Raw genomic sequence first — 23,166 nt, forward strand, 5'->3', positions numbered from 1 at the left:
ACTCCACAAGCAATTCTTTTGGGGTACTCCAAGTGTGGAGGGATGACAAGAAGAAAACCCACTCTCTCCAAAAACATATATCATGAAGAGGGATGGGGATGAGATAATTAGCATTTACATGGACTTTGCTCTCTCCAAAAGGCAACCTTCAAAAGGATTTTTTATGGACTAAGTTGGTGAGGAAATTTCCACACTTTGTGAGGGCTGAGGCAATTCTCTGCACTTAAAAGGAGAAGCAGACAGTAACTTTGGACTCAGCTGTGAGCTGTCTCCCTGTTAGCTGCTGTCCTGATCAAAATCCTTCCTTGGAAGCCCATGCAAGGTCTAATTAAGTAAATTCCAGTAAATTCATATCTAGCAAATTAATATAAACTCTCTACATTTTATGATGTTTGTTAAGAATGAGCTCAAAAACTCTTTAATATTTGACTTCAATATTTGACTGTCTGAATCAAGTTTTAATACTTTCTACATTTGGACTATCAACATTTTCAAAGGGAAAATTTTCCAATACCACATAAATGTCCAGGATGAATAAGAACATTTTATTTTCATTTGAAAATAACCAACATCACAATTCAATAAGAACTAATAATGGTTGTATAGTCCTTTATAGTTTACCAGGAACTCTCACCTACATCATCACATTTGGTTCCCACAACAAACCTTTGATATTTATTCAACATTTAGCTTACTGCGATTACTTCCCCATTTTATGGCTGTGATAACTAAAGCATGGCAAGGTTAGTGACCTGATCTGTCACAACCAGGGCTCTAACTCAGGTTGTAAAATAAAAATTCCGGGTTATCCCCACTGTCTGTGCCTTCCTTCAAGACGTCTACAAATGCTGTTCTTCCTCAGTAGAGATGACGTATTCTCAGGATGACTTGTCTCTCAAGTTAATCCTCTGAGAGTAGAATTGGACACATGTCCAGGCACCTTTCTCTATTGCCCTATTCTCCTTGTGGCCAAAAGCATGTGCACAAACAGCTGTCTAGGATTAGCAGGCACAGTCTGCATGTCTCTAGGACCTCAGGCCACATCCCAAAGGACAAGTGTTAGGAAAGGAAGTAAAGAAGAGCCAAGCAGTTATGACATTTGAGTCCAAGTTCCCTTTGGGCCTCAATTACCTGGGTACTTAACATGAAATCTTTGTTTGTTCCTGAATTTATTTGTATCTAACATAAGGGCTAATATCTGTGAAGTGTGTGAAGATATAAAAACATTTTTTCATTCAGCAATGGCAAATTTTATTGCCAAAGACTTTAGTATTAGGGGAAGTAATATGCCATGCCTTGCAGACCACAGGGATCATTCCAACTTCTAGAAATATCACAAGGGAGCACTGGGCAAGGAAATTGGAGCTCAAAAGTGACACACAGACGCCAACTGTTACCATAGTTACAAGAGGAAAGGCCACGAGAGACGTACTTTTTCCTATAAGCAGTGAGATAAGCCTTGTGTGATTCAGGATCACTGGGGTGAATAATCCTACTCTACCCACAGGGTTTCATCCTGGTTGCCCTGAGTTATAATATGTAACAGGAAGCAAAAGGAGGGATAAAGGATTTGTTTACCAATCAGTAAAATTGTTACTGTTGTTCTACCAGTTAACCTTTACTCTCAGAACCTGCACAAACTTGCAAAGTCTTTAAATTATTCATTCCCTTACTAGCAAATTGTTGGAATTAATGGCCATGACCAATTTTAGTTAGTTTGGATATGATACTCAACAGGGTGATAAAAGGGGAAGAATGTCTCTCTAATTCCTGAATTTCTGAGGCTGGATCAGGATAGAGCTATGGAGATCACAGCAACGGAGATTCCCCAGGGCACCCCCATAGCACTTTCTGCCTCCCAAATGTGGCTTTCTCAGCATGACGGAATCAGGTCTAACTTGTCTTCCAATGTTTGAGTCTCTTTTACAGCACCCCTGCCACAGTGGCTTGTATTTTCTACTTCGATGACAACTTTGTTGGTGGTGCACTCATTATAATTTCAGCCAGATTTCATCTTTAGACAGCCCTGAGAGATAATAATGATTTCAACAACAAATAACAACTAACACGTATTGTGGGTCACTGTATGTGAGACACTATTAAAGTGCCCTCTAATTTCATTTCATCCTCAGAATGACCCCAGGAGGTAGATAACTATTATCATCATCTCCATTTTACAGATGAGGAAACTAAGGCTTAGAATAGTACAGAAACTCCTCCAAGGTCACAGAGCTATGAGATGTCAGAACCCAGGGATCCGTGACCCCCAAACCTGAAAGAAAGTTCTATCCTCCAACTTCTTCACCTGGAGCTGGAATCCGTCTCCTTGTGATTTCCATCCACTGGTCCTAGTTCTATCCTCTGAAGACCCATGGAAATAGCCTTAAATCCTCTTTGACTACTAGTTCTTCAGAAATCTAACATGACTTTCAGGACTTTTTATATTCTGTTCTGACCACAGGATGCTGTTTTTAGATGTCTACTCTTCAACCCCTCTAAACTATGTATTTTTCTCTTTTGGCTTATTGCATTAGCTTTCTAATGGTTTCTCCTACTCTGCTATCTGTCCTACACCCAGCAGCCATGGCAGGCCTTAAAATAGTCAGATCGCTTCAGTCCTCTCAAAACACCCTGTGGCTTCTCATATCATTCAAAGTAAGAGTAAAATTGTTATAACCAACTTCAAGATGATAAAGCCCCATGATATGGCTTCTACTCCCATTCTCTCCCCTCTTGCTCATACTGCTCCAGGCACACTGGCCTGCTTCCTGTTCCTTGAACATGCCTACTATGTTCCCAGCTCCATTCCCTGGAATACCCTGATCTGGAATATTGTAGGGGAGTAAGAAATTTTCTTCACTCCTCTAGGTCCTTCTGGCTGGTCTAAGAATTGAATTGACATGAATCAGAATAACAGGAGAAAATCAACGAGGTTTAATCATGTGTATACATGGGAGAAACCCAGGAAAACTGAGTAACTCACCAAAATGGCCAAAGCCACCACCTTAAACACCATCTTCAGCTAAAGACAAGGGAGGATATTGGGGGTAGTGGTTTGGGACTTCAAAGGGGAGAAAGGCAAGTCACATGGAGATGGGAAAGCAAATGTTTAGTAAACAAAAGTTTGCAATGCCTTGCAAAGACAATGATAACTGGAGAGGACTTGGATCAAATGGGCCTAGCTAGGTTCCTGTTCCAGGAAAGAGCTATCTTAAATCCTTTTAGGCAATTGAGGGGAAGGCCAAAGTTTCTTCCTGAGTCTTTTGTTCTTAAAAATAATCAAACCAAAGAGACACATTTTGGGGTAGCAGATTCTGCCCCCCTACAATTTCCACTTGGTTCTTTCCTGCCCCACTTCCTGTCTGCCCTCCAAAATCACCTTATTGACAAGTGAGGCCTTCTCCAACTACTCTACTGAAAATAACAAATCTCTCCCCTCACTGGTGCTCTCTCTCTTCCTTCCTTTCTGTATTTTTCTCCATAGCACTTATGGCCATCTGACTTGTTTATTTTACTTATTTCTTTGTTTTTTGCTTGCCCTCTCTGTTTACCCCCACAGGAGAATGCAAGCTCCATGAGGACAGAAAGTTCAATTCTAAGGTCAAATCATAAGAAACTGGCCCATGACATGACCATTTCATGTGGGTCAACCTACCACACCACCCCCGGCACTAAGAGCAGCCCCTGGCACAGAGCAGCATTCAGTAAGTAGTTGGTGAATAAATAAATAGTTATCCATATACTGATACTAAAAATATTATAGAGCTTTAACGCACCTTATTATCCTTGGAAAGAACTTTACTATCAACTGGTCAGATTTCTGATATCATCTCTGTCTTCCTAATAGCATGTGTAGCTGAATATAGATGGATATGCGAATAAACATTAAAAACTCTTTTGTTGATATACTGAACCTAGCTTTTGATTGTATATTTTCTTCATAGCACTTACTAGTAATTTTAACACTGATTGTCAGCCACAGAATATCCTGTGTTGAAAGGGGAAACTTTCTTATCAATTGGTAGAATCTGTTTGGATTCAAGATAAGCTTCTTTCTTATGCTAAGTTAAGGCGTGATTTTGCACAATCACCTGCCCTAGTGTGACCCACTTATTACCACTGTGTTTACACAGAGGAGTGGGTATCCTTCAGAAAATGACGACGAACCAATAAGAATGGTCCACTTGAAAAATCTCTTAATTTGTAGCTTATAATGAGCATCTAGCTGAAAATCACTGCAAAAACAAATTTTTTCACAGGGCATCATTTTCTATTGGCAGATTTGACATAGTATATTTGGTTTACTTTAACAATGTTTCAGCCACTATGTTTAAAAAAAATGCCAGAAATTCTAATGTCAAGAAATAGAGACACTATGATGGAATACATTATACAATATTAAAAATATTAGGTAATAATTATTGAGCACCGACACAGAAATCCTTATCGTTGATCACAAGGTGTTGTGGAAATAGCTGTCAAACCCAAGCCAGCTCTTCGATTACCATTTCAAATTATTCACCGTTAATTTGCAGTGATGCTTATGGAAGGCTGAGGGTTTTGTTCTCACACACTGAAGGCAAGGAGACATTTCAAAATTTTTAAATACAGAAAAGCAAGTATTTTTTCTTCCATTTTAAAAGCCCCTCAAGAATAACAAATCAGCAAGAATTCTCACATTCATCTACAATTGAATATAAAGCATTAGTTTTTTTATACCCACAACAAAACATGGACCTGCAGAAGTTTTCAAACAATCCTCCAGCAGCTTCATGCGGGTCTTCTGGAGCTCTGGGCTGTCCCATTCATCTTCGTCAACTCCCCAGTACAGATCTATGACCTGCGAACCAATGGATGAGGCAGCATTAATTCACCTGTGGGCAAATTTAATTTACCTGTGGGCTTTATTCTTATGCACAATGTTGAGCGAATGTGACTTTTAACTTTTCTCTTTGCAGCACATTTTCCCTTAGAGAGGGAAAATGATATTTAAGATCCATTTAAGGAGATTTTTTTTTTTTATCCCGTGATGAGTTGAGGATGAATATTGTAATTTCTTCTTTTATTCCTGATTATACTGTTGACATGAGCCCACAGATAATGAAATGTTAAATGTCAGAGACTTTGCAGTGTGGGCTTTCATTATATTGAAATGGTAACAGGATTTCAAAACCATGTTTGAAAGCAGCTGGGATATGGTTACCACATTATTTGAGACAATTAAATAACAGTGTATAACGTTATTGTATGTCTTAATAAGAGAAGGGAAAACCACAATGGGCATTAACATATACTGACCTGAAGTTAAATATCGACATTTCTTGAAAAAAAAAAAGAAAGGAAAAGAAACTAAAAACACCCTGTCATTATCATGCTTTATCTCATGTGGACAGGCATTCTGTTTATGTCTGTTTTATTTGGAGGCAGTTGATTTTCATCAATATATCTCTGAAAAACATGTATTGGGAAACAATGAAAGGCATGCCTCACTGAGAAGTGAGGATAATACGCTCCTCTGTCTCCTTACTTCAAAGACTATGAGAGAAGATTCTGAAAGTCTGTAAAAACTTTCACAAGTACACTCTTTGAAAAATTTGGTATGGAGAGCAGTATGGGATTCATTCCCTTTACTCAACTACTATCTACATAAGGTAAATGTTTCCATTTGTAGCTTTGAAGATTTCTTCTTTTCCCTTCCTTGTTTCCCACAAGCAGAAAAAAGAACCTCTCCTCCTTACTGGCTCTTTGCATGGCATGCAGTGAGATGGAGGCAGAAAGCATGGGTCCTCCATTGTGCCCCAAGCAGATTCCAGAGACCCTGTGTATTTCCCATCTCTCGGTCATGGCCCCAAACGGGAGTGTTTGTACGAGATCTTTGTCTATCTGCATTTGAGTTTTTAGATGGCTGATAGAGATATAACAGCGTCTTTAAACAATATTCCCACGGCCCAACCCAGGAATTTTATAATATATGAAAGTATCGGCACTGATTTTCTTTTTTTTGAGGAAGATTAGCCCTGAGCTAACATCTGTCGCCAATCCTCCTCTTTTTGCTGAGGAAGATTGGTCCTAAGCTAACATCTGTGCCCATCTTCCTCTATTTTATATGTGGGACGCCTGCCACAGCATGGCTTGACAAGTGGTGTGTAGGTCCGCACCTGGGATCCAAACCGGTGAACCCTGGGCCGCCAAAGCAGAGCACGTGAACTTAACTGCTACATCACCAGGCCAGCCCCTTTCAGCACTGAGTTTGAGTTTCTTCCCTTTAATCTACCTTACAAGGTTTGATCACAATATTAAGGTTGGGGACATCAGAGATTATAATTTCACTGTCCAATATGAAAACCTTTAGCTGTGGCTATTTAAAATTAAATAAAAATTAATTAAAATGAAAAATTCAGTTCTTTAAGTGCTCAATAGCTATATGTGGCTACTGACTCCTATGGTGGAAAGCACGGATACTTCACCATCACAGAAAGCTTAGTTGGACAGAACTGTAAATTACTGAGCTTCATATACTGAAATCATTAGGACAAGACATTTTCAGCCATCTGCCAATACACTGTCAAAGTAAAAGCACGAATAAAATGCAATGTGAGTGATAACTCTTAGTTGTGCCATGCACAAACTAACAACCATACACAAAGCCTGGTCTCCATCCTTCTGGCTGACACTATTTGGATATATCTGAGGAAATGTCTGATTTAAAAAACAAATGAATAGAAACAGAAATGGTAAATATGAAGGTCAATATAACAAAAGGTATAAATATATACCTGCTTTTCTTCTCTCATCGTTTTTAAACAACATAAAACTATATAAAGGAATAATTATAATATGTCATTGAATTTGTAACATATATAATAAAAGTAGGACAGAAAAGGGGAAAAGGGAACAGAGGTATATAGGAGTAATCTTTCTATAGCTCACTGGAATTAAGTTAGTATAAATTGTAAGTAGATTCTGATAAGATGTATATATATTAAAATAACTACAAATAAAATAACTCAAATATAGTTAAAAATCATTAAAAGAATTAAAATGTTACACTAGAAAATATTCACTTAATACAAAGCAAAGAAGTAAAAGAGAAGTAGAGAAACACAAAAGACATGAGACATATAGAAAAAAAGTAAAATGGCAGATGTCAATCCAACTCTATCAATACTACCATTAAATGTGAATGGATTAAACAGTCTAATCAAAGGCAGAGACTGTCAGACTGGATAAAAACAAGATCCAACTATATGCAGTCTATAGGAGACACACTTTAGATTCAAATAAGTTGAAAGTAAAAGGCTGGGAAAAGATATCATGCAAATAACAACCACAAGAAAGCTTGTGTGGCTATATTAATAGCAAACAAAAGAAATTTTAAAATATAAAATGTGACTACAGAGAGAAAGAGGGACATTTTATAATGATAAAAGGGTCAATCCATCAGGAGGATATAACAATTATAAAGGCATATGCCACTAACAACAGAGCCTTAAAATACATGAAGCACAAACTGACAGAAATGAAGGGAGAAATAGACAATTCAACTATAAGAAATGGAGAATGGAATATCTCATATTTGATAATCAGAAGAACGACTAGAAAGAAGATCAATAAGAAACTAAAAGACTAGAACAATACTACAAACCAACCAGATCGAGCATATCTGTAGAGCAATCTACCCAACGACAACAGAATAGTCATTCTTCTCAAGTACTTGTAGAACATTCTCCAAGATAGAACACATATTAGATTATAAAACAAGCCCCAATAAACTTGAACAGATTTAAATCCTATAATGTACGTTCTCTGAACACAAGGCAATGACATTAGAAGTCAATAACAGAAAGAAATTTGAGAAATTCACAATTACATGGAAATTAACATACTCAAAAATAAGCAATGAGTCAAAGAAGAAATCACATGGGAAATTAAAAAATACTTTGAGATGAATGAAAAAACTTATGGGGTGAGTTAAAGTAGTACTTAGAGAGAAATTTATAGCTATAAACACTTCTATTAAAAAGGAAGAAAGATCTTAAATCAATAATATAACTTTCTACCTTAAGACAACAGAAAAAGAGCAAGATAAAGTATGCATAAGGACATAATACATTACAATGGAAATTAACAAAACAGAGAATAGAAAAACAATAGAGAAAATCAATTAAACCAAAAGATGGATCTTTGATGACATCAACAAAATGGACAAAACTTTAGCTGGATTGACAAGAAAAAGGAGAAACTCGAATTACTAAAGTCAGGGGAGAAAGAAAGGCCATTACTACTGACTTTATAGAAATAAAAAGGCTTATTAGAGAATACTATATACAACCATATGCAAATTAATCAGATTACTTAGATGAAATGGACAATTTCGTAGAGACAAGTTATATAAATTGACTCAAGACAAAATAGAAAATGTGAAGACATTTTCAACAAGAAATAAAATGCTGATTAAAAAAAATGCACAAAAAGAAAAGTCTAGGTACAGATGGGTGCACTCACTGGTGAAATCTACCAAACATTTAACGAAGAATTAATACCAATTCTTCACCATCTTCCTAAAATTAGAAGAGGAGAGAATGCTTCCCAATTTATTCCATGAGACCAATATGACACTGGTACCAAAGCCAGACAAAAATATCACAAGGAGACTACAGAGTAATATCTCTTATAAAACAAACAGCCTCAAGAAAATAGTAGAAAACCTAATCCAGCAGCATATAAAAGGATTATGCAACACAACTAGGTGGAATTTATCCCAGGAATGCAAGGTTGGTTTGGCATCAGAAAATCAACTAATGTAATACACTACATATCAACAGAATAAAGAACAAAAATCCTATGATCAATCTCAACAGACAGAAAAGACATTTGACAAAATCCAAAACCCCTTCATGATAACAACACTCAATAAATTAGGAATAGAAACTAACTTCCTCAACCTGAATGAAGGACATGTATGAAAAAAACTACATCAAACAGCATACAGTTTAATGAAGAAAGACTGAAAGCTTTCCCCCTAAAATTAGGAATAAGAAAAGGAAATCCACTATTACCTCTTCTGTTCAACACTGTACTGGAGGTTCAGCCAGGACAATTAGGTAAGAAAAAGAAAGAAAATGCATACAGATAGGAAAGGAAGAAGTAGATCTATCTTTATTCATAGATGATATGATCTTGCATATTGAAAATCCTAAGGAAACCACTAAAAAACTTTTGGATCTAATGAGTTAAATAAGGTTGTAGGATACAAGATCAATGTGCAAAAGTCAATTGTACTTCTATACACCAGCAATGAACAATCCAAGATGAAATCAAGGAAACAATTTCATTTAAAAGAACATCAAGGAGAATAAAAAACTTAGGGATAAATTTAACAAAAGAAATGCAAAATTTATACTCTGAAAATTACAAAACACCATTGAAAGAAGTTAGAAAAGATATGAATAAATTGGAAGACATCCCATGTAAATGTATTGGGAGACTTAATATTGTGAAGATGGCAGTACTCCACAAATTAATCTACAGATTCAATGCAATCACTATAAAACTACCAGCTGGCTTATTTACAGAAATTGCTAAGCTGATCCTAAAACTCACATGGAAATTCAAGAGACCCAGAATAGCCAAACAATCTTGTAAAAGAACAAAGCTGGAGGACTCGTACTTCTAGATTTCAAACTTACTACAAAGCTACAATAATTAAGATATTGTGGTACTGGCATAGGATATTCCATGGAATAAAACTGAGAATCTAGAAATAAATCCTCACACTAAGGTCAACTGATTTCAACATGGGTGCCAAAACAATTCAATGAGGAATGAAGAATCTTTTCAACAAATGGTATTGGGACAACTGAATATCCATGCAAAAGAATGAAGTTTGACCCCTACCTCACACCATATACAAAAATTAACTCAAAAGTAGATCACAGACATAAATTTAAGAGTTAAAACCATAAAACTCTAGTTTTATAGAAAATGTAGGGGTAAATCTTTGTGACCTTAGATTTGACAATGTTTTCTTAGATGTGAAAGCAAAGTACACATAACCAAAGAAATAACAGAGAAATAGAACTTCCTCAAAATTAAAAAATTTTGTGTTTCAAAAGACACTATCAAGAAAGTGGAAAGAGCACCCTCAGAATGGAAGACAATATTTGCAAATCATATTTGATAATGGACTTGTGTCTGGAATATATAAGGAACTCATACAACTCAGTAAGAAGATAAATAACCCAATTAAAAATGGACAAAAGATCTGAGTGGCTATTTCTTCACAGACTGCCAATAAACATATGAAAAGATGCTCAATATCATTAGTCATGATGGGGAAGGCAAATCAAAACAGCAATGAGATAACACTTCTCATCCACTAGGATGGCTATAATCAAAAAGACTGATAACAACAAGTGTTGATAAGGATGCAGAGCAATTGGAAACCTCATACATTGCTGGTGGGAATATAAAATGGTGTATCCACTTTGGAAAACAGTCTGGCAGTTTCTCAAGTGGTTAAACATAGAATTACTATGTGATTCAGCAATTCTTCTAGGTATATGCCCAAGAAAAATGAAAACATATGTCCACACAAAAACTTGTACATCAATGTTCATATAGGCATCATTCATAATAGCCAAAAAGTAGAAACAATCCAAATGTCTATCAAGTGGTCAATGGATAAATAAAATGTGGTATATCTATATAATGGAATACTATTTGGCAATAAAAAGTAATGAAATACTGACACATGCTACAATATGGATGAGGCTTGAAAACATCATCCTACGTGAAAGTAGACTGTCACAAAAGACCACTTGTCATATGATTCCATTTATATGAAATGTCTAGAACAGCCAAATCTATAGAGACAAAAAGTATATTTGTGGTTACCTAGGGCTGGAAGAGTGGGGAATAGGGCATTTAGAGAGTGATAGCTAACGGGCACAGGATTCCTTTGTGGGGTGATGAAAATGTTCTAAAACTGATTTTGGTAATGCTTACACAACTGTGAATATACTAAAAAACATTGACTTGTACACTTTAAGTGGGCGAATTTTATGGTTTGTGAATTGAATTATATCTCAATGATATGTTGCACATCTAGTTTGTACTGTGATTTTCTACAGGTCTTACATCCCCTACTCACAGTAGAATTGAATGTAGGAAACACAGAAGTTTAAATCAAGCACTTAGTGTATTAAGAGCTAAACAATAACATCTAATAAATACATGGGGACCAAATAACCAAGGAAAAGTCAAAACAAGGCTTTCAGTTAGATTTTTCAATGGTATGAAGCCTAAGTGTCACAGGATTTGTTAGTCACCTATGGGAGTCTTTTGTAGGAGTTTTTACATCTGTTATTTCCTTAAAGTTTGGCCACCACTGCCCTCATCCAGGCCTTCATAACTCCACGCCTCCTTACTTCAGTAGCTTTGTTTCAATATTTTCCTGCTTCCAGCTTTTCTCCCTTAAATTGTTCTTTCTCAAATGTCTTTATGGGCAGAAAATGATGAAAAAAGATAAAATCAAACTGTGAAGACGGGGAAGAAATAAATAAATGAAACATCTAAACTTATGCAACATAAAACACCATTTGGGGCCAACAGACATGCCATATATCCGCATGATCGATAACTGGCAAAGAGTGGTTGGAACCCAAAGTGCTCAACAAGACAAGATTTATGATATACTTAAAAAAATTAAGTTTAGCTTTTAGCCTAATGTCCAGACACTGCAGACACTGGAATCTAATTTACTATTTATTGGAATACTAACTTGTTGACAGCACATTTTATGTGCCTTATTTCATCATTAAGTATAAAAGCTCAAGAAAGCAATTTGATTTTTATCTTTTTTTTACTTAAAACTATCTAACTTGTTTTCAAATATTCTTAGGGAAGCTAATTTATCATGCTTATTACAACGTGCTGAACTGGGCTGAAAACAAAACGCCAGCAAATAAAAGCCCTGGCAAATTTTACCACTTGAAATCAGACAATCATTTAAATACCAAGATTACCAAACAAACAATAAAACAACCTGTAAGAAACAAATAATAACCTCATGCTTAATCAAAAAAACCCCACCAAATTTGAATTCATAATGGCTTCATATTTTAATTTCTTCAGAAAGAGACTTGAATTTAAATATTTTCTCTCTCAATTTTTCCATGCCATATGACACTATCTGAATGCAAAACAAAAACTTAACTACACAGACAATATGCCTGATTTTGTTTTGGAACAAGCACAGTACTGAAATGAAAGCTGCTCCTCAAAGTTAGCACAATGGGAGGCGACACACTCATTGCAATCATCCTGCCATTGCCCTGGGCTCCTCTGTAGGAATTACACCACTCTGTATGGAAAAAACTCTTGTCATTTTAGAGTTGGAGTTTGTTTTAATTAAATATGGTATTTAAAAAACCAAGTCTATTCTTAAAGGAATTAACATCAGCCACCACTAAAAATATTCAAAAGAGCACAGAGCAGGTTCAGAAAATTTTGAACAGGGACGTTATTGTGCTATGGACATAACTTTCAAGGGCAATACAGAGGTGAAGACAGCACTCATTTGAATTTGTTTTAGCAGTTGTCTTGTTACCAGAATGTTCATCCCAGAGGAGAAGGTAAGCAAGGAGGAATCTTAAACCTCAGACTAGGGTTGTCAAATACTGTTTACAGTGGCGAGTTATGTTTTATAGACATGGTAATTCTCATTTTGGCTAGAATTACTTTCCCCAGATACATGGGGTACAAGAGAAAAAAACCCTCTACAGGTCCATATCATCTATGGCCACACTTTTACTAGAACTATTGCACATACTGACTTTAGGTCACTTGCAATTACTCTCTTGGTCATGAGATATATGACTAAGGTACACAGGTGCATGACTAAGACAGTTATTTCTGGGAAAGTCAGGTTCTAATTAGCCCAGGAAGGAGTGGAAGGCCCCACTGGTCATACACACTCACCAGAAAGAAAGAGGGTCCAACAGTATGATGTAGGATGATGCTTCATCCAAAACCTCATGAAGACAACTAATTGCTCAGACCCGATGCCTCTGTGTCTTGGGAGATTTAGCCTCTAGACAGCCCTGAGGATTACGATGTGATAGTAAGGAAGAACTAAACCATAAATGAAGGCAGGACCTCTGACTATTAAGGCTTAAGGAACATGGAGACAGAAGGTACCAGGAGTCGTCAGAGGCAGAGAAGGGGCTATGTGTGTTGAGAATAAGCTGGAGAAGCTTGCTGCATAAAGGAACCGGTGGCCAGGCTGCAACTGGTACCAGCTTCCTTCAGGGGCAGGATGCCTGACCACAAAGTATGTGCCTCAGTGAAAAACCCAAAGCCGGCTCTGTTCTTGTCACTGGGATTTCAGCAACCACTGTATCAGAATGACCCTCTGAGTGTACCTGTAGCCGCATTACTACTGCGGCTCCCTAAATTATCTCCCTGCTTCCATTCTTGCTCCTTCTAATCCACTCTCTACACTGCAGGCAGATGGATCTTTTTAAAATACAAATCTGATCACCATAGCTAAGATATATTTTTTACTCCATTAGACACTACATAGAGCAATTTATTTACTCCTTAAACTTATGAAGCAGACAGAAATATTATCCCTGTTTTATAATGAAAAAGCTGAGGCAAAGACAAATAACATCCCCAAAATCACACAGGTAGGAAGTAGCAGAGGTAGGATTTGAACCTGAGCTGTTAACATTATTTTACAGTGATTTCCGTGCTTATGCTTCTCATCACCCTGAAGACAGTATCTAGAATCTATGTCCTGCTTTATGAGATGCTCCATGATCTAGTCCCTATCTGACTCTCCAATCTCATTTCATATGTTCTCCCTCATCGTTCACGCTCTACCTACATACTCTTCACACGTTTGTACAAAATGTATGCATAAGTATATAAAGAAACATACATATATTTGTACATGCACATATATTTACATACCCATACATAATTATATACATTTTTGTGAATATGTGAATACAAGAGGCTTTTGGTGCAATGATTAAAAGCATGGACACTGGAGCCAAATTTGCTGACTTTGTTGAAATCCTGACTCTGCCACTTATTAGCCATGGGATCTCTAGTGGTTATTCACTTCTGTATTTCTAAGTATTCTCATCTAATAAAATGGAGAAGATGGAATTTACCTCCTGGGCTCACAGCAAGGGTGAAACAAGCTAATGTATATATAGCACTGAGAATAAGTGCCCAGCAGGCAGTGAGTACTACATAACTGTAAAAGTTCTTTTCCAAATTTGCCTATGAAACTAAGTTCCTTCTGCCTGAAATATTATTCTTTTTAACCTTGCCAGCTCCACCTACCATCCTTCAAGATTCAGTTTAAACATCAGTTCCTCAGCAGACCTTCCTGATGCCTCTAGGTTCGATGAGGGCCCCCCATTATGCTTGCCCAGGGCACCCTGTATTTCCTTTGCAGAAAGCATCACCCTGGGCACTGTTGTTTATGACTGTATTGTCTGAGAGACTGTAAACTCCATGAGGGCAGGGACTACGTTTGTTTTCAACACTGCAGTATTCACTGTACCCACAACTTTGCCTGGTGCAGAGGAGAGGCTCAATAAATGTCTGCAAATAAATGAATGAAGCCCATGGGACCAAGCACTTAATCTGCCCCTGCGGATTTGGGGTAGACATCAGTGAGGAAGTCACACAGGAGTCTGGACTTGAAGGATACATGCATAAGAGATTGTTCTTTGGAGAGAATAAGAGGGACTTCTAGATAGAATGGGACTGCAAACACAGAAATGTGACACGCCTGACCATATAGAGATGGTGAGGTCACAACATCATAACTTTGGGGGCTGAAAAGAAGCAAAGATCAGGAAGAAGAAACCCCTTGCTTTATGGATAAGAAAACTGAGTTTAAGTTACTTTTTCAATGGTTTGTAATTAATTACTGACAAAGCAGACCTCTTAAACGAGTGCTCTTTTTACTGTGCAAAGACTTGTCAAGAGGTCTCCTCTCCCTCCTGTAAGAAATAAACAATGAAGACGGAAAGAAAGAACTACCTTGTGTTCAGAATTTGAGAGAGGCTTCATGGTGATTGTACCCAAATGGGACACTTAAATGTCACCTGCAAATGGGGATCTCTCATTCTGTTTACTGAAGGACTAATCTTCTTGGGTGATTTCCAGCACTGGGGTAATCAGACGGCCAAAATTTAGCGGAACTAAATGTTCAGCAAAGTACAGCTCCTGCAGTAAATTCTGGAGCTCCCCACATTGCCACTGCTCTATATTTAGAGAAATATTAGGTAGAAGATTGTCTATGCCAATGAAGTAAAGAGGAACAATAACACCACTTTGGAAAGTCAGGCATGAGAATTTCAGAAGAGCCATTTATGCTGCAGAAATGGTGAGCCATATTTCCAATTAAACTGGAGCAATGAAGGTCAACTATGACCTAATGCTTTCCTTCCCTTTTATCATCTCTATGAAGCTTCTTTCCTCTTTGTTATAAACTGGTTCATGGATGGGAGAAGGATGATGTAACATGTGTATAACACTTTTACAGAATATCAACTTGGGAAGACCTGTCCAGGCTTTGACAGACAGAACCTAAATGTGAAGTGAGCTAGACAAATTGAAGCACTGGCCTGAGTGAAATGATGTGTGATTCAATGAGGGGATACGCATTTCACTTCAGAAAGAAGCACACACTTGATTAATAGAAAATGGAAAAGAGGTGATTAGTTGACAATGTGGAGAAAAGACCAAGGGCATCACAACATTTCCTGTCAATTATAAAGCCAATGATGTATTTTGGCAACTCAGGAGGCAAAATGCATTTTGAGGTTCCTGAGCAGGCAGACAGGCGGGAGGAAAAGAATGTGTGTAGAGAAGGAGCCTGGGCTTGATAGAACAGGAAGAGCTGTGGCGGAGAAAGCAGCAGCGGTGGAGGAAAAGTAGGTAGATACAACCGATGATGGACCTAGAGTGAGAGAGTAAGTAACTGTTCAATTGAGTAATTAGTAGTAAGGTCAAGCTAATATGAGAGTCATACAATTCAACTTAACCTACAACTATGAAGCGCACAGAAAATGCAGCTTCTTTACTTTGTCTAAAACTAGTTAGGGAAGTCTTCTTCCTCTGGTTAGCAGGATAAGGTGAACTTTCAGTTCTATCCAATTTAAATCTTACTTGGAACTGATGTTTCCCAAGAATTCTTTACTAAGTGCTTATTCTCTCTCGGATCAAGACGTCGAGTCTGTCAGAAGGCTTGGCTTCCCCACTCCCTCTCTGCTTCTCCCTAAGAGGTCTGGCTGACTTCATATCATGTAGGGGAAAGTGGAATTCTTGGGCACAGTCTCCAGGTGACGCCCATTGTCTGCCTGGTTGCTGCATCATGGCTGGGCTTGGGACAGACGTAACCCACGGGCAGACCTTTCCCTCTCGGTTTGGTCAGAGCCCCGGGGTTGTTTTGCAGCCGACACAATCCAAGCTCCCCTGCTGTGGATGGAGAGCCCCAAGCCTTAGGCCCATGCTCCATCCAGTTTATTCACCCCAGGCCTTTTGTGAGGTCACTTCTGTCATGGAGACTAGCAATGGCTCTCAACTCAGCATATGTGACACACAGTAACTGAAGGCACCTTGGGAAAGTTAAACTTCAGGGTCTCTTGCTGCCATGACCATGATGTGGCCATGCCCAGGTCTGTCGGCAGGGGTAGGGAGGGGGCGATTGTCGTAAGGTAATCTCTTTCCAGAGTCCTAAGTAGAGAGCAGAGGCAAGTTGCCCTCAGTGTTACCTAGTTACCTACTTATGTTCACTGATCTAACCCACTTCCCCTTTTCTGAAGCAGAACTCAGAGCACAGAAATGGGGAAGCAAGTCTACAGAGCTCGGCCTCTCTCTGTCTCTTTCCACCATTCTCCTAGAGACCACAGCGGGTAGGCCCTGGCCCCGTCCTGTGGACAAAATGGGCCCTTTTCTCTACATATTGGATATACAGGGTCAGAGTCCTACTGATACTGTTGGTTGCTGGTTGATACCTTAAAGAAGTGATTATAGGAATTCAGAGAAATCTTCTCTCAAGCTAATAGTCTGACCTGCAAGGTTTTGGTCTTGCTGCATAATCCTTTCTTGTACGTGAGACAATATTTCCCGAATATTCTTCCCATTCCCATTCCTTCTGCACCAGACACTAAGCACCCCTCAGGTAGACAAGTGCCTTTGGTCAAAGGTCTTTTGCTGTGCTCAGGAAGGCAAAAGAAAAATGCACACGAATAATTTCATTACACTAGGTTCTTGATCAGAAGACAGACTTAAAAAGGTGAAAGCCAGAAAGAAATTAACAGTGGTTGAGTGCTTTCCATGTGCCAGGCACTTTCTGTTATCCCACTCAATTCTCATAACAGTCGTGGGAGATAAACACTGCCCCATTCATTTTAGAGAGGGGTCACCTATGTGTCAAAGAGATCAAGCTATTTGCCCACAGTCACACGACTGGTAATTTGCAGACCCAGAATTTGAGTCTCAGTCAAAAGCAACAAGATTTATTCTGTTTCTTCTATACCCCATAAATGACAGAATATGCTGCATTTTATTGAACCTGAAATATCATCAGTTGTAGCTGCTCCAGTATTGTACATTCTACCAAAAAGGAAATGCACTGCCAACTACACTGTGACACACCACTTATTTGTAAGACAAATCCCGATTTCTGAGATGCAAAAATGTGGAAAAAAACCATGAATCTTTGAATGAGTGAAATCTGGTAAATACTGTTTAAGGAAGATTATTTGAGCGGCTGTGTACAGTTTGGACCAGAAGACAAAAACACCCAGGGTAAGGAAAGATCAGAGAAAGGTTGCCATAGTCACTCAGCTATTAAGAAACGGAAGCCTTAGTAAAGACAGAGCCTTGCGAAATGGAAGGAAAAGGTGAACTTCTAACAAGCACTGTGGCAAGTGAATCAACAGAAACAGCAGCAGTTTGGGTCTAGGTTGTAAAGGGTGAAGAATGGACCATAAGCCAAGGTTTAAAGTCTGGATGTCTGGGAAACAGCAGCAGTTGGGAAACTGGGCAAAGGGAGAAGGATGGGTTCTGTTTTAGATACATTAACATTCAAAAACCAGAGAATTATCTTCATGTGACGATGGAGAGGAGAGAGCTGGAGAGGCTGATTTTGCCCACACACAGGCACCAGCTTAGGGAGACGATGACACTCTAACTGGGGGTCTAGGGACAATAAAACACCAGGTGGACAGGTCTGGACCTGCACTGCCAAAGGAAACACGAAGCGAAGAAGAGGTGGTCAAATTCCAGACCAAAAAGGCCTTAGAAGGCAGCTTCACCACAGATGAGCACCATCCCTTTGGTGCCTTCAGGTGGCCTCCCAACGTCACTGTGAGGCAGAAAGCAGGTGTGGCTAGATCTTCCTGCTGGCAGGAGCTGCAGGCTTCATTCTCACATTTCCCTACACACCTAGGAACCCAACACTTGCCTGTCAGAGAGAAGGCCTTTCAAGGGCTGGGGCCAGCACACCGGAGTTTAATTGCAAGGGCATATGGGGAGAAATTTTTAAAGCTATTTTTAGCAAAGTTGCAAAAGGTAACAAATGGCATCCACCAAGACAAGGGCTGTTCATCTAAGATTGAGAAATAAGTGTTTCCATCACCTGCCTCTCTTGATTCCAAATGCATTTTAAGTCTTAAGACAGCATGCAAATGAACTGCTGATCATAAGTTTTAGTCTGTTGTCACACATGTTACATACCGTCACTCAGTCCTCATTCCAGAGCACTTTTGAAAGCTGCATTAACTATTTCAGGTTGTGTAGCCTATTAATGCACTATCCAAGTGTTATGAAATGAAAGAAAAAATTTCTAATTTGACGTGGAAAATTTTTTTTCTTAATTATCTGGATTTTTTTTTCACATGTACAAATGAATTTCCATTCCCACAGCAGCTCCTCTAGTTAAATCTCTCTGTCACTCGAAGCTAGACCTCTGTCACCAGGAGGTCAGGCTCTCTTCTCTGTTAGAATGGCCCCACCCTGATGCCGCTCCCATCTAGAGCTGCACAGTCCAGCATGGGAGCCACTGGCCACACATGGCTGTTGAGCCCCGAAACATGGCCAGTCCAAATTGAGATGTGTTGTGAGTATAAAATATACACTAGACTTTGAAGACTGAGTATGAAACAAAGAATGTAAAATACCTCATTAATAATTAATAATTTTTTTTTTGAGGAAGATTAGCCTTGAGCTAACTACTGCCAATCCTCCTCTTTTTGCTGAGGAAGACTGGCCCTGAGCTAACATCCATGCCCATCTTCCTCTACTTTATACGTGGGACGCCTACCACAGCATGGCTTTTGCCAAGCGGTGCCATGTCCGCACCGAGGATCTGAACCGGTGAACCCCAGGCTGCCGAGAAGCGGAACGTGCGCACTTAAGCTCTGTGCCACCGGGCCAGCCCCTAATTAATAATTTTTATATTGATTACACATTGAAATGATAATGTTTTGGAAATAATGGCCTAAATAAAATATACTAAAATGAGTTTTACCTGTTTCCTTTTACTTTTTAAAATGTGGTCAGTGGGAAATTTAAAATTACATTTGTGGCTTGTACCTGTGACTCACATTATATTTAATTTTCATTAGTCCTGGTCTAGACTCTTGCTTCTGGGTTTTAGTCATTTAATCAATAAATTCACTTCGATCAACCAGCATTTATAATGTACACAGTATGAGCCAGGTACTATTAAAAAATGCTGGTGATATGAAGATATAAATAATATGATTTCTGACTTCTAAGAACTCCCAGTTAGTGGGGGAAGGGCATTTTTAAAAGCAATTAAAACAAAATGACAAATGCTATTAAAGATTAGGAATAAAGTACTATGGAATCTTAAAGATGGAAGTTTACTGTTTTTTAAAGAATGCGTATAAATTTTTCTAGTCATTTGCATAGGGGACAATTTAAGGGCACCCCAAACAGTGCACACAGTGGGTGTGAAGACTTGGGGAAAAGGAAGAACATGTTTGGAACCGAACGTAGTTTAGAAAGGCTAATAAAGCAGGCTGCCTGTGGGGCATGGGGACAGATAAGAGCCACTGGTAGACAGGCGTGGGAAAGAGAACCCTGAACGCCATGCGAAGAAGTGCAGACTATATCTGGTACATGAAAGAGTCAGATCTGTATTTCAGAAATACCACTGCAGCAATACTGTGCAGGATGGACTAGGTGGTTAAGGTGGGTAGAGGGCTGACGTTGGTGAAGAGAAGGAAGAGATACAGGTAAACAGACTGACAGGGTATCTACTGCCACAGTCAAAATGACATTAATACTGACTTGAACAAACAAGACAGACGAGAAATATTTAGCGAGGCAGAATCTGCAGGTCTCTGGGATTTACTGGATGTTAAAGGTGAAGAAAAAGGAATAGGCTTATGAACTCTGGTGCCTAAGATGAAGTGAGATAAATACTAGATGCCCACTAAAGAAATAGACTATCAGAAGGTGTACTTAAGGAATGATACTAAGTTGAATGGCTGGACTCAAATGAAAATTGCTTTCAAAATGGAGGTGTCCAAAGTGCCCAGATCAGTCAAATGCCCCCTGAGAGGTCCCTGCCCTAAGCAGGTTTACTCCTGGCTCAGGGTACCAGTGGCGGTTGGGTGGGGAGGATTTATAAGAGTTCAGAGAGTAGAAGGGGGAGCTATCTGGGAATTGGAAAAGACTGCTTGAGAAAGTTAGGCCTTGAGCGGGAGTCTGAAGGACAGGGGTGGAAGAGAAAGGGTATTTCTGATAAGAGGGGAGAAATGAAATAGATATAGCCAATGAGATTTTAAGTCAGGAATAAGCAATCAGCAAGATGTGCTCCAAGGACAGGCCAAGAATGGCTTGACTAGCATGGAGTTTTTTTTTTTTAAAGATTTTTTATTTTTTCCTTTTTCTCCCCAAAGCCCCCCGGTACATAGTTGTGTATTCTTCGTTGTGGGTTCTTCTAGTTGTGGCATGTGGGACGCTGCCTCAGCGTGGTCTGATGAGCAGTGCCATGTCCGCGCCCAGGATTCGAACCAACGAAACACTGGGCCGCCTGCAGCGGAGCACGCGAACTTAACCACTCGGCCACGGGGCCAGCCCCTAGCATGGAGTTTTTATGTTGTGAAGAATGGAGATGAAGTTGGAGAGACAGCTGGGGTCATATTAAAGAGGGACCCTGAAGGCAGCAAACAGCCATTAGAAGCTTTTAAAGAAAGGAAGTGACAACACGACATTTAAGGAAGATGACTGGTGGTGTTTTATAGAAGAACTCAAGTAGGGCAATGGTGTAGGCAGTTCTGCTAGCACACTTTTAATAATCCCTACTAAATGTCAAACACTCTTCCAGGCCCTGGGGACTTAAAAATAAATGAGAACTAGTCTCTTCCTCCAGGACTCGCAACCTATTGGGGGTAAGGAGGGAATGAGATGAGTTAAGATGCTTTTGTTCATCCAATTTTTGAAGCAGTGAGGGTTAGACCAGTCTCAGCAGTGAGAACGGACAGGAAACATCTGAAAGCAAGAACGGATGGCACCTGCGGATATAATTACAAGCCCTTTATTTATTGGGTCCTGCACCACCTGCTTTTGCCTCGATCTGTCTTTATTTTTCTCAGTCTCTTGCCCTTGTTCTTCCTGTATATCCTGTTCTCTGTAGCCGAGGGCCCTTGAACACTGGCAAATCAAATAACGTATAATTTAAACATCTTGTCCTTTTCTGAAGCCATGTGTGTTCTCTGCTCTGAGTGGGCTTGACTTTCTTTCCATTCAGTTGTTTGTATCTCTGAGCAATCAACGTGCATACACTACACACAGAATGAATTGAAGTTCACATAATCAAAGAGTCTAGTGCATTTTCATTAAATATCTTAGCTCAAATGAAGAATAAAGGAAATACTAAAAATCAGCCTGCCAAACAGGCATACAGATAAAGATATATGGCCTTGCTTAAAATATAATTCCATATTCTATCCATTTAATTTAATAAAGATGTAACTAAATGGCCTACTATGTGTCAGATGCTTGACTAATCACTGGGATGAGTTGAATAAAACACAATTCCAGTCTTGAGAACTTTTAGACCTTAAAGACAGGTGATGAGAAGTTTACCTAACCAGCTGTCTCATCATCTGCACTGCTCACTCTAGTCCATGCCATGACCATTTCTTACTTGTACTATCTTCCTGCTTCTACCATTCCTCCCCACCTCCATTCTAGTGTCTACACAGAGCTTGAGTGAATCTCTTAAACATAAAAGTCACATAATGTCACTCTTTCCTTTCTTGATCAGTAAAATTCTAAGTCCTTAATCTTGGCCCATAAGGTCCCATGTGATCTGAATTTGGTGTCATCTCTTACAATTATTTCTCTTACTCACTCCACTCACACTTGGCTCCTTTATTAGTCCCTAGAATATTCTAAACATGCTCCCACCTCAGACCCTTTTCCTCGCCGCATATACCTGGAATTCTCCTTCCAAAACATCTGCATGACTTGCTCCATTATTTTCTGCAGATCTCTGCTCAAAGGTCATCTTATCCTTGAGTCTTTCTCTGACTACCTGGCATTCCCAAACCCTTATCCTGTTTTACTTTTCTTAAAAACATTTACTCAATAAAATGCATCTACTACCACTGGAATTTATTGTTTCTTGTCTTCCTCCACCAAGAATATTGAAAGCTCCACAAGAAGAGGGTTCAATTAGTTTGCTCCTCTATTCCCAGCACTTGGAATGTTGACTGGCACGTTGTCGATGGTCAAGAAATACTTTCTTTTTGAGGAAGATTAGCCCTGAACTAACATCTGCTGCCAATCCTCCTCTTTTTGCTGAGGAAGACTGGCCCTGAGCTAACATCTGTGCCCCTCTTCCTCTACTTTATATGTGGGACGCCTGCCACAGCATAGCTTACCAAGTGGTGCCATGTCCGCACCTGGGATCCGAACTGGCGAACCCCAGGCCACCGAAGCAGAACGTGCACACTTAACCGCTGCACCACTGGGCTGGCCCCAACAAACACTTCTTGAATGAACTGGATAAATGATTAAGAGTTAGGCATAGGATTTTACAGGAGCAAACAGGAGGGTACATGGCATATGCTAGAAGGGATGGGGGGATGAGAG

The 23,166-nt window shown here is 39.1% G+C and overlaps 1 protein-coding gene across 1 annotated transcript in view; it reads right to left on the reverse strand.

Annotated features, from left to right (window-relative positions):
• NWD2 (NACHT and WD repeat domain containing 2) overlaps positions 1 to 23,166 on the reverse strand; it is a 159,249-nt gene that overhangs the window by 68,015 nt on the left and 68,068 nt on the right. Inside the window, exon 3 of the mRNA XM_046657326.1 lies at positions 4,724 to 4,840. Coding sequence (XP_046513282.1) covers positions 4,724 to 4,840 — 117 coding nt within the window. The remainder of the gene's footprint in view (positions 1 to 4,723; positions 4,841 to 23,166) is intronic.

Source organism: Equus quagga, chromosome 3 (genome assembly GCF_021613505.1).
Source record: "Equus quagga isolate Etosha38 chromosome 3, UCLA_HA_Equagga_1.0, whole genome shotgun sequence".
In the NCBI taxonomy this organism is placed as follows: Eukaryota; Metazoa; Chordata; class Mammalia; order Perissodactyla; family Equidae; genus Equus; species Equus quagga.